Raw genomic sequence first — 13026 nt, forward strand, 5'->3', positions numbered from 1 at the left:
GGCCGTGGCTTTTGTCGTACAGAAAGCAACGGAGATAGGAGTGAAATCACAAAAAAAAAAAAAAAGTTTTTCTTGGGCATACAATTAAAAGTTAATTGGATTCCAAGAGAAGCGAATAGTTTGACTGATTAGTTAGCAAAATAAGGGGTGAATAGAGGGCAATGCTTTTGGGCTCAATTGTAAATCAAATGGGGGGAGATATTAGCAGGGATTGTTCTCTCAAGGGTTGCATTGCATGTATTTTATAAATACGAGGATACCATACAATGGGGTCCCCGTGGTTACCCAAATGCTGTATTCTTTTATCCTTTAATGAAAATTTCTGTAGCTGTTGCTGATAAAAAAAGAGGAGTCATTGAACAATTAGGAACAGATTTGTTGGAACCAAAGAAATCCTACATATTTTGCACTCACATCAAAGAGGGACAAATGACCAAATAAGGGTATTTCAGTCACAAAAAAAGTCAAATAAAAAAATATCTTAAAGGGGCTAACGACATAGATCTGTTAACTTATTTTTCATATATTTTCAATTTATACCATTCATGGTTCAAGATGTTGATTAAATCTGACTCGACTCTTGAGTATCTAAGGCCAAATCTGTTATTTACCAAGTACCAAAAATACCAGCTCCACTTTGGTTGCACTTACACAGCATTTGTCACAGTAACCAGTTTCTAGTAGATCCAGGTATGCACCATCTCAGGTTATTTTATTTTATTTCTTGGTAAAGCTAACAAATAATTGTAAACAACTACTTAATTTCTGATCTAATCTACAAAATCTGGCAAGGCAAAATGTTGCACAATTTCACAGGGGGAAGATAAAAGAAAGCATGTATCTAAATTAATAAATACCAAAATGTTTAAGACAAATATCCAGACCCAATGATACATCATACAAGTGAGAATCAGAGAAAATAAACCTTGATATCAACCATTGAGGTAACTTCACTTTCAACTCAATGCAGGTTTATGTACCCCCAAAAAGCGTGGGGTTTTAATGAAGCATCGTAACTAACTGCACTGAGAAAAAAGTAGATTTCAGTTTCTATTCATCAAGTCCTTCAGGGCTTCAATGATGGCAAGCCATGGGTCTCAAGGACCTTTTGTCATAAAAGTAAAAGGCTAAATCCATAATTCTACTGTTTCCAAAATTGCTGGGTTGCAGAAGCGACCACCATGATCTCACGTATATCTTTTTCTACTACCAATAGTGAAGAGAGAAGAATTGCTTGCATAAGTATCAGTTTTCACAGCTCATCATGGGCCTCAGTTTCGGATTCAACTTTGTCGTTTGATGATTGAGCAGTATCTCCTGTGGATTGGTCTGTCTGAGAGGATGTCTCCTCTGATGTTGAGTTTGAGGTGCTTGTGTTCTTTTCCTTGCTATCAGCTTCATTCTTGAGAGGCTTCTCAACTTTTGGCTTCGGTTTAGGAATTTTGTTAATGCTGGCAACCTGTATAAAGGTTTCACCAATTGGTATAGTTTAATACAACTTAGAGAGAGAATTTGCAATTTATGTTTTGCTTTCTTTTTATAAGAAAGGATTGTCCATACCTTGTCCTGGAGGTCAATAACCTTGTCATAGACTTCTTCTGATGTGAACGCCGGTTTGTTAAATCCAGAAATTCTGTAAAAAGAACCCGATTAGAAAATATGTACATCTAGACAGTTTATTGTCATTTACAAGCACTGACTAAAATGTTGTATGCAATGCCGTTGAGAAATATGTAATTGTAAGCAAATCAAACACCAAGGAGAAAATAAAACACAAGTTTAACTAGACTAAATTATATATGAACAGTTTATTGTCCTCCACAAGGACTGAGTAATGGAATTACAATGCTGGTGCTAAGTATGCAATTTCACAAGCAAGACGATTGTCACCGCCATTTTGCTTGTAATGCAATCACATGAACAACTTAGGTTCTCATTATTTTCTCTTGTTGTTAATTGCCAACAACAGTAGATACAATAACTTGTATCCCTAATAAAAGAAGATACAAATAATGACACATCTTTCTAATTAGTCAAATGTAGAACTAGCTTTAAATACCAAAAACTGTAGGTAAAAGAACAATCTTTGAGAATGACCTCATACATTTTATGATGTAGTCTGCCATAGAATAGAGTCAGAAGAAGAAGAAGGAAGTAGGCAGCACCCTAAACTCTTATTTGAATAGGACAAATCATAAAAATAAGTATAATGACAAGAATACCCTTATGTCAAGTATAAGACAAATTAACATACTCCCTCTAGTTGAGCTGTATATTTCACAACTTTTTACACAACCCACTATGGTGCAGATGACAGAGTAAACATACTTTTCGTATATAAATAACTAGTTGATCTCTAGAGCTAACAAACGGAGAACATATTTTACCCTTCTCAACTTTCTCATAGAAAAAGTGCTTATCAACTTCAATATATTTTGTTCTATTATGCTGAATAAGCAATGCTTAGCTTAGTTTTCACAACATAAAAAATAGAATCTGTCACAGGAAAACCCAACTCAGTTAATAGGTTTCTCAATCACACCAGGTCCTATAGCCTATACTCAACTTCAACACTAGATTTGGCTAGGGGTTTAGCTCATATTTGAAACCAAACCAATCCTATCAATTTTTTTAAAAATTCAAACCAAAACTGAACTGAATCAATCGGTTAAAGGTTGACTGGTTCATTTTTCATTTTTATAATTTATATTACAAATATGAAGGCTTATACTGATGCTGATTGGGCTGGTTCCCCTAGGGATAGGAGATCCACATCAGGATATTACACCTTTGTAGGGGAATCTAGTCACTTGGAGAAGAAACAAACGGTACTGGACTAAGAATAGGGCCATGGCTCACGGTGTTGCTGAAATAGTTTCGCTTAAAATTCTCTTCAGTGAATTGGGAAATGTATCACTGGACCCTTTAAGTAGTATTGTGACAATCAAGCTGCAACCAACGTTGCAAATAATCCTGTTTAGCACAATGGAACAAAACATATTGAAATTGACACTTTTTTTTTTTATCAATAAATTGACAGACACTTCGTGAGGGAAAAGATTGTCTTTGGAGATTTGTGTATTCCTTACATGCCTTCTGCAAGACAATTAGCAGATGTGTTCACCAAGGGACTCACTAAATCGAGATTTCAGGAGCTTATGTGCAAACTAAGCATGAAAGATATCTATGCTCAGCTTGAGGGAGAGTGTTGTGGGTCTTAACCATATGGAGTCATTTATGTACTTGTTTTGTTTGGGTGTAATGGGCCTAGGCTTATGTTTGTCTTTTATGTTTTGTTCTTATGTATTTTTGCTGCCACCTAAGCAGGGGCATACTTGTCTATGCATGTATTATTGTAAAACCCTCATTTATATATCAACAAGGGGCTGGAAGAGAGTATTGCCGCCCATTCTTTCTTTCAAACTCCTATTTTCTTCTCTTCTTTTAAACTAGGGTTTGAACTTTGAATCTTTGACCCCATATAGAAAGGCATGGATGATGATGATTCTTGCTAACCAACCCACCTATTTATCAGAATCCCAATGTAATGCTAAAAACTTGAGAAGATTATGAGAGACCTTTTGTGAGAGCAGGGTGACACTGGTAAAGATCACTTGATTAAGTGGTACTTAGTGTGTAGGAGTAAGGTGGGTTAAGGATGGGGTGATGTAGGACAGGTAGTCCTATGGGAGCTAGGTGAACTGGAAGTTTAAAAGAATGACTCAATAAGCTGAATTTCAGCTTTGGTAAAGTTTCCTGAAGCTATCTAAGCATTACAACTTCACCTATTAAGACTTTCTAGGTTAGATTCAGCAATTGTTTGTTTCTCATTGAACCAATGAAATTTTTGAGAACCAATAATGTAGGTCTAAGAATTGAATTTTCCTGTGAGTTTGAGAATAGACTTCCAGCCCATTTGGTTTGCAGGAATAGGGGTCTGGAATTCCAATTCCAACTGTTTGGTTGGGTGGAATCAGAATGTCATTCCCATTCCTGGTGGAATAGCATTCCCCCATTTGAGGGAATGGCCATTCCCTCCCCCTCGGGAATAAAATCCCATTCCAGCTGATCCCAATTCCTATCTGAATCAAACAGACTATAGGAATAGACCATTCTGATTCCGATTCTGAGGGATTGTGATTCCAATTTCAATTCTGGCTATGAACCAAAGGGACCCTGAGATATTGAGATACATGGGGCAATTTAACTTTAAAAGTTTTTTTTTTTTTTTTAATCAATAACTGTGGATTGAATAAATATTAAAAATATGAGAAAATTACAGGGCAAGGGGGCTAAACAATCTTAGCTCCCAAGAACAACCATTAATTATCAAAAGAACAAAAATTACAAGACAGCCCAAAAAATAGAATGTCTGTTCACCCCTTGTCTAGCTAGACCATCTGCCAAAGAGTTCGCACTTCTTTTTACCCATTTGTATTCGATTTCCATGTCCTTAGTCAGCCACTTGAATTTCCTATGAGAAAATTACAGGGCAAGGGGGCTAAACAATCTTAGCTCCCAAGAACAACCATTAAGCATCAAAAGAACAAAAATTACAAGACAGCCCAAAAAATAGAATGTCTGTTCACCCCTTGTCTAGCTAGACCATCTGCCAAAGAGTTCGCACTTCTTTTTACCCATTTGTATTCGATTTCCATGTCCTTAGTCAGCCACTTGAATTTCCTATGAGAAAATTACAGGGCAAGGGGGCTAAACAATCTTAGCTCCCAAGAACAACCATTAAGCATCAAAAGAACAAAAATTACAAGACAGCCCAAAAAATAGAATGTCTGTTCACCCATTGTCTAGCTAGACCATCTGCCAAAGAGTTCGCACTTCTTTTTACCCATTTGTATTTGATTTCCATGTCCTTAGTCAGCCACTTGAATTTCCTATGAGAAAATTACAGGCAAGGGGGCTAAACAATCTTAGCTCCCAAGAACAACCATTAAGCATCAAAAGAACAAAAATTACAAGACAGCCCAAAAAATAGAATGTCTGTTCACCCCTTGTCTAGCTAGACCATCTGCCAAAGAGTTCGCACTTCTTTTTACCCATTTGTATTCGATTTCCATGTCCTTAGTCAGCCACTTGAATTTCCTATGAGAAAATTACAGGCAAGGGGGCTAAACAATCTTAGCTCCCAAGAACAACCATTAAGCATCAAAAGAACAAAAATTACAAGACAGCCCAAAAAATAGAATGTCTGTTCACCCCTTGTCTAGCTAGACCATCTGCCAAAGAGTTCGCACTTCTTTTTACCCATTTGTATTCGATTTCCATGTCCTTAGTCAGCCACTTGAATTTCCTCTTTTCATTACTGTAATTCCAAAGTCTAAGACTATCATTTTCCAGCCGGTTTACCACCACTTCAGAATCTCCTTCTATGATCAACTTGTTAATATGCATATCTTTGATTCTTTGTACCCCTTCAAGAGCTGCAAGAATCTTAGCTCTCAAAGAATCTCCCACCCCAACTGGTCCAGAATACATAGCTAACAGCTTCCCTTGTTCATCTCTTATTACTCCTCCTATTCCGGATGGCCCTGGATTGCCCAAGCTGCTGCCATCAAAGTTCAGTTTAACAAAGTCATGGGGAGGGGGGATCCAACAAACATTTGAGGCCTTCCTCATTGGAACAAATTCTGCTATCACCTTCCACTTTCTTTGCAGTTCATCAACTGAGAATTCTGCGAACAGAGCCAAGGTTTTCAGCCAGTGTATTACCCTAATGTGGATGACCTCCAGCATTGCTTCCAAACTTCTCTCCTTATCTGTAAATATTCGCGAATTTCTTTCCTCCCAAATAGTCCAACAGACTGCAGCCCTCATACACCTCCACATAAACTTGGCCCATTTTGTTGGCCGAAATGGCATACATGTGAATAGGCTTTGCACATTCAAAGGGGAGGGGGGTCCACCTGCACCCAAACAAAGAAGTACATCACTCCCAAATGACGTTAGTGAACCGACAGGAGATTAGTAAGTGATATCTAGACTCACCATCAGCTTTACAGAGGACACACCAGTGAGGACAAAAACAATTATTGGGTCTTTTCCTTTGAAGTAAATCTGTTGTGTTAACTCTTTCCAAAAAGGCTTCCCAACAAAATCTCCCAACCTTAGGAGGTATAGGATGACACCACACCTCTTTAACAGGGAAAGACAAGCCCGTAGAAGAAGAATGTGTGAGAGCGCTAAAGAAAGAGGCACAAGTGAAAGAACCAGAGGGGGTGAGAGTCCAAATTCTACTATCCGCCTTTGTTGGCTCTAGGAACACCCCTTCAAGAATGGATAACAGTGATGGGATACCATCAAGCTCTATGTCCCTGATATCTCTTCGCAGGCCCAAATTCCAGCCAATCCCAGAAATAGAATTAGAAGGAACAATGAATGAAGACACCGGTTCATTTTTAAAAGTGGAAAGGGCAAAAAGGCTTGGGAATTGGTCTTTTAGGGAGGAGTCCCCAATCCAAACATGTTCCCAAAAATTAACGAGATTGCCTGAGTGCAAGTCATACCTGATCTATGGAGAGAACAATGGTAGAATAGCTTGAATAGCTTTCCAAGGAGATGCTCTTGTACTCCTTGCTAGAATCCCAGAGCCCCATCCATTTGCTACAACCCCATGAATACTTTCTACTATCTTCACCCAAAGTTTGTCCTTCTCCAATGAGAACCTCCAAAGCCATTTCCCCAGAAGAGCCAAGTTCCTATTCCTTAAATTCCCGATACCCAAACCTCCCTCCCTATTACTCCTATAAACCATCTCCCACCCCACCCTATGGTCCTTCTTCTCCTCCCTCGGCTCCCAGAGAGTCTCTCATTATTTTTTCTAATCTACTAGCCACCTTTGTTGGAATCTTGAAGATTGACAAAAAGTAAACAGGAAGGTTAGCTAAAGTAGATCTGATTAGAGTGGTTCTCCCTCCAAGAGACAAATAGTTTTTCTTCCAAGTTGCTAATTTCTTTTCAAACCTCTTCACAACCGGAACCCAAAACTCACCTTTCTGAGGGTTATCACCCAATGGAAAACCAAGGTAATTAAGGGGCCAGTTTGCTATTGCACATTCTAATAAGTCTGCAGCCTTAGAAATCTCCCCCTTGCCCATATTTACCCCAACTATACAACTCTTCTCAAAATTCACCTTAAAGGTTTGACATTTGCTCAAAAAGTCGTATAGTGAGCTTCAAGTTTCTAACCCTGTTAGGGTCCCTTGCTTCACAAAAGAGTATGGTGTCATCTACAAATTGCAAATGTGTGAGTGGCACAAGCTCCCTCCCAACTCTCCAACCTCTGATTAAGCCCCTGGAATCTACTCTATTAATTAGTCTCCCCAGAACTTCAGCTACCAAAGTAAATAAGAAGGGAAAGAGGGGGTCTCCTTGCCTAATCCCTCTCAAGGCTGGGAAGAAATCGACCACTGTCCCATTTACCAGTATGGAGTAATGGTAGTTCCTGATACAACCCAAGATCCATCTGCACCAATTATCCCCAAAACCAAAATTGGTCATCACCTCCATCAAGAAAGACCAATCCACCAAATCATAAGCCTTTTCCAAATCCAATTTACAAATCAACCCTTTTTTCTTGGATCTCTTAAACTCCTCCAAGCTCTCATTTGCTATCAGAATCTGATCTGTTATCTGTCTCCCCTTCACAAAGGCTCCTTGATTATCTGCTATAATTGTTGGGAGCACTTTCCTTATTCTGATGGACAGTCCTTGGTGATAATCTTATAAAGGCTGATGACCAGGCTGATCAGCCTGAAATCCTTTGGGTGACATGCATTCCTCTTCTTAGGAATAAGTGCAATAAAAGTGGAGTTCAGCCCTAGGTTGATCACCCTCTAGAGTGGAATTCATCAAACACAATCCATAGATCTTTCTTTAATATCTCCCAACAATCTTGATAAAAAGCCATCGTAAAACCATCTAGGCCTGGTGCCTTTGATCTATCCATAGAGAACACTGCCTCCCTTATCTCTTCCACTTCAAATTTCCTTTCCAACCAATCGCTATCATCTATCTGCAAAGTTGGCCATTCCATACCCTCAATCCACACCCTATTATTTAGGGGTTTTCTAAAGATAGACCTAAAGTGATTTGCAAAAGCCCCTGCTATTTCTCTTTGGGTGGATATTGTAACCCCTTCAATCTCCAGACTTGATACAAAATTCCTTCTTCTTCCACTTGCCATCACATGAAAATTTTTTGTCTCCAACATATTTCCTCCTGAAGAAGATAATCCTCTAACTGTTTACGCAAATTCCATCTTATCTCCTTATCTTCTTCTGTAAGACAACCCCTTTCTTCCTTGCCATCCAGGTCCTCAATTTGTACAGTCACTATTCACTTTCTTTCCTCTAATCTCCCAAACTCTAACAGATTCCACTCCTTGATTTTGCCTTTTAGATATTGGAGCTTCTTATGAAACTTCATTCCACTCCATTTCACTGTCGGATTGCTTTCTAGCCACCACTCTTTGACTTTCTTTATGAACCCCGGGTGTCCTAGCCACATGTCTTCAAACCTAAAGGGAGCAGGACCAACACTTCTCACTTCCTCCCTACAGATTACAATAGGCCAATGGTCTGAAGTCACCCTTGGATATGCTCTAGAGTTTAGATTTCCCCAATGTTCTTCCCAATCATTTGAGAAGAGAAATCTATCCAGCTTAGAGCAAATCAGGTTCACTTGGAGATTGGACCAAGTAAAACAGCTGTGTGATAGTGGGATCTCTTTAAGCTCGTAAACATCCACAAACTGATTGAATTTCCTCATACTCAAGGTCGATCTCCGCCTCAGACTATTTGTCTCTTCCAGGAATCTTATAACATAAAAGTCACCTCCAAGACACCAAGGCCCTTCCCATAGTCCCCTTATATCGGCCAGTTCTTCCCACAACTTCCTTCTCTCTCTGTAATCATTTGGACCATATACATTGGTAAACACCCATTCAAACCCATCCTCCACTTGTTTAAACTTCAAGGAAATTGAAAATTGGCCTATTAACTCTTCCTGACCTATGAGTACTTCATTCTTCCACATTGTGACAACACCCCCCACAGTCCCCCAAGAAGGTAGAGCCGCCCAGCTAATCCCCCTGCCTCTCCAAACACTCCTTGCCCACCTAATGCCAAAATCTGCTCTCTTGGTCTCTCCTGCAAAAGTACCACATCTGGGTCTGTTTTCTTGATGGCCTCTTTTCTTACTGCTCTCTTCCTAGCACTTCCCAAACCTCTGACATTCCAGCTTAAGATCCTCATCTAACTATCTTCTTTCCCCTTAGACCCTCCTGCCCTCAGTTATTCCTCTTCCTTCTTTCTCCTTTAACCTTCAAACTTCTATCTCCTCCCACCTCCTTTAGCAGCCTTTCAGCCTCACTCACTCTTCTACTTTTAGATTTTGCTTCTTCTTTCTTTGTTTTCAAAAATACTTTGAGAGCATTTGGATCTTTCAATTTGCACCCCAGTTTCTGTACAAAACCCGCCACAGAATCCTCACTAATTACATCTCTTACACTTGAATTTCTACTTCCCTCCCCTATTGTTGTCTCCCCCCTTCCATCTCCTTCCTCCTCAGAACCCTCTACTCTAACTCCCTCTGACCCTTTCTTTTAACTGTTTTCCACCACTGCTTCATTTAATAGACACTCTAGGATTTCCAGGATTCCCAGGATTCTTTTCTTTTTTTCTGTTTCTCCTTCATTCCCTACTTCTCTCTCCTGACCCTCCCTGTTGCTTCTATTTTCTCTCACCCCATCCCCTCCTTCAAGGGCTGCAACATCTGGGTTGGGATCTGTATTTGGCACGAAAGTCAAAAAGCAACAATTAGTATCACAAAACGAAAGGACATGATTACCTGGGTTGTGGTGGGGAAGATGGGGAGTGTTGGAGTTGGATACAGAAACAGTCTGGCCTTGATAAGGAATGTGGGTTCCATCTGGTTCCAAGGCTCGGTTCTGATTAGTTAGCCTTTCCGTTACCTCTGTTAAACAGAGATCACAACTCTTACCCACCTGTTTATGCCTCCTCACTGTGTCCCCGTATTGCTTTTGAGAAGTCTCGAGGTATTCCTTACAAAAAACCTATTCAGCAAGGAGATTTTGAGATGGAGCTTCTGAGTGTGAGTTAGAGTTTCCACCCCCAGAGTTCGAAATGTGTTCAGCGACAACAATGTATGGCTCTTCCTCAGCACAGTGAGACGTTACCGCACCTGGTCTTTGTGAGAACAATGTATCCAGATCAAAAGTTGCAGCAGCTTCTTCCTCTGAAAGCTTCTCACCCAAAACACTGCCTAAACTGGACTGGCTATCCGAAACTTCTTCCATTTCTTCTTCCTCCATTTCGCAGTCCACCCAGCCCTCGTCAAAACCATCCTTTTCCTCGAGATGAGCTCAATCGTACCTAGGGTTTGGTCTGTCTTGTGATGTTCGTCCCTCCCTGGGTGTTTCAGGAACTGCGTGAGGCACCCACCGAAGAGTACTTGAGCTTTGCTCTGACTGCCTGAGATCACCTACAACGCCCCCGTCCAAAATTTTCAAAGAAGAAGAAGAAGATAGACGATGTTTATCGTCTATAGTCCCCAACCATCTCCCCCGACCCACGTGCTCACTTAAACAATAATGTGGGTAGGGATTCCCCCTTCTGGCTGAGCCGATCGGTCCACCCACTGGTTCAAATGACCCGGCCTGCAAAAATCTCCCTTTCTTAACCACGTCAGCGAAGGTGTCTTGTCCCTTCGAATTACCAGCTAATTCAAAAAATTTTGAATTTATTTCTTTTAATAGATTTCGTGGCTTTTGGTTCTCTCCCACCGACTTTTCAGCTTCCCTTCTAAGGCCCCTATGTTCAGTCTTACCCTCCAGCTGTAGGCCCCTAGTAATCCAACCCTCCACGTCAGCATCGTCTTCTACCTTGGGTCTTCATCTCCACAACTCTGCCTCCACCTCTGAAACCAACCATACTTTAAAACATGTACCTTCAGCAAAAACCTCTATTGTTCTTGGGAGCGATTCCGGTCTCACCCTGACCATCCTAACCACAGCGGCACGAAAGTCTTGCAGATGGACTTCCTCCATTTCTCCGCCCAGCAGCTTCACATTATTTCCCAGATTTGCTTCACTCCAGAGATGGAAGGGAAGACCTACCAATTTGAGCAAGAAACTTCCGTAGACATGTTCCATCTCATTACACAACAGTTTCCAGTTTTGAATCTGAATCAAACCTTCTTCACATTCAAAAGATGTAAATCCCCTGATTTTTTCATCGCCAATTCTCAACACTACCTTCCTGTCTGAGAATGGTTTCAGAGCAACCTCGGACTCCAGCTTCAAGTTGTGCACCACTGAGTTTAGGGCCTTCCTCCAATCTTATATTGCTTTGCTCGCTGAGATCACCATTCTCCGCTCCCAGTCTTCTTTCTCACCCTCAAACCACAGCTTCACCCCTGTATTAGAGCTCGAAATAAGTTCACCGTCACTGCATGAGCTCTTCTTCAACGGCTTCTCCAGGCTTTTAATGGGTGCTGAACTTTGTTCTTGCTCCAACACCACATCGACAGAGACAAGAAACTGCTGCAACCCCTACGCAAAGGCCATCCAACCTTGTTTCTTCTTCCCTTCCAGTAAGCAAAGCAATTGTCTTCTTGCGTTGAAATATTCTGTGACCATGATGAACCAGCCTTTACCATTGCATCTCAGTTCCACTTCGTACCTCTTCTTTCCCAGTTCAAAGACATTTTTCCATCCTATTGTCCTAACCGATTGTATAACACCATCAATAAAGCCCTTTAACCATGCCGCTGCTTCCTCAAACAATAGTATCGTGGCCTTCCTATCCTCCCTAATTTTTAACAGGTTCTTTCCTCTGGCCCTTCCGCTCTCAAATAAAAATTTCTTCGCTTCAATAATCAGTTCAGACTTCCATCTACTCACAAAATGAAAAACTTCTCCACTTCGGCTTCCCATCAGTACCATCAATAAAGCCCTTAACCATGCCACTGCTTCCTCAAACAATAGTATCGTGGCCTTCCTATCCTCCCTAATTTTTAACAGGTTCTTTCCTCTGGCCCTTCCGCTCTCAAATAAAAATTTCTTCGCTTCAATAATCAGTTCAGACTTCCATCTACTCACAAAATGAAAAACTTCTCCACTTCGGCTTCCCATCAGTTCAGTCTTTAGTTCCAATCCACTTCTCCACCAAATGAAAAACTTAATTTAACTTTAAAAGGTTCTTAGTAGTTTAGGAGCAAAAGGCTGAAAGTCCTCATTTTGTTAAGATACTAAAATCCTAATAACTAGGACTTTGATCGCAATTTGGGTTGAAACATAGCAGGATGAATTATAATGAAAAATAATAAGTGAGGTATAATTTAAAATGGATATGAACTAATCTTGTACAAAAAAGACCAAGAAAAGTTGAACTCAAAACTAAGGAAATTGAATGAGAAACTTACTCAAGTCTACAAGGTCCCAAGGAGTGAACTGAAGTCTTGTTGACATCTAGAATAGATGCTAACAAGAAGATCTTGATTATTAAATTTATAACAGAGAATTAGAAGGGAAGAGAATATATAAAAATGAGAGAAAATAGAGAAAATAGGGGTTTACGTTTAGAAGAAACATACAAGGAAACTTTCACCTCTTGAAACTTGAAAGTAACTCTGTCAATAAATTTTCTATCCAAAAAATGGCTTACAATGTGTATTTACAAATAATAGGGCCCATGTTGTTCACAAAAGTACAGACTTGCCACTGGCAAGCTCCAGCCCCAAGAAACATTATACCTATTAAACAGTACTCATGCATGCAAGATACTGGAGACATGTCTTACATGAACTTGGATAAGCCACTATGAGCAAAGGAAAATTTAGCACTAGTTTACACTATAGCATAGTCCTTTTGTTTTAAGACAGTAGTTGAGACTTGGGACTGGGATTTGGGGCCCAGTAAGATCAAATATTATACTTGCTCTCTTAATTTCTGAAATTTTATTTTATATATTCTTATATAGCTGTGTCTCC

At 40.1% G+C, this 13026-nt stretch overlaps 1 protein-coding gene across 2 annotated transcripts in view; it reads right to left on the minus strand.

Moving 5' to 3' along the window:
- Window positions 1-824: 824 nt before the first annotated feature.
- The window catches only part of LOC104590620 (heat shock protein 70 (Hsp 70) family protein), a 66254-nt gene continuing 54052 nt past the window's right edge, over window positions 825-13026 (minus strand). For both annotated transcript variants that reach the window (XR_016085209.1, XM_088902572.1), the window contains exons 13-14: window positions 1561-1633; window positions 825-1459 (exon numbers count right to left, since the gene is read on the minus strand). Coding sequence is in view for 1 of the 2 variants with exons in the window: in XM_088902572.1 (XP_088758698.1) it covers window positions 1253-1459; window positions 1561-1633 (280 nt within the window). In the remaining variant the exon portion in view is untranslated. The remainder of the gene's footprint in view (window positions 1460-1560; window positions 1634-13026) is intronic.

Source organism: Nelumbo nucifera, chromosome 4, assembly GCF_055504915.1.
Source record: "Nelumbo nucifera cultivar China Antique chromosome 4, China Antique-T2T, whole genome shotgun sequence".
NCBI lineage: Eukaryota > Viridiplantae > Streptophyta > Magnoliopsida > Proteales > Nelumbonaceae > Nelumbo > Nelumbo nucifera.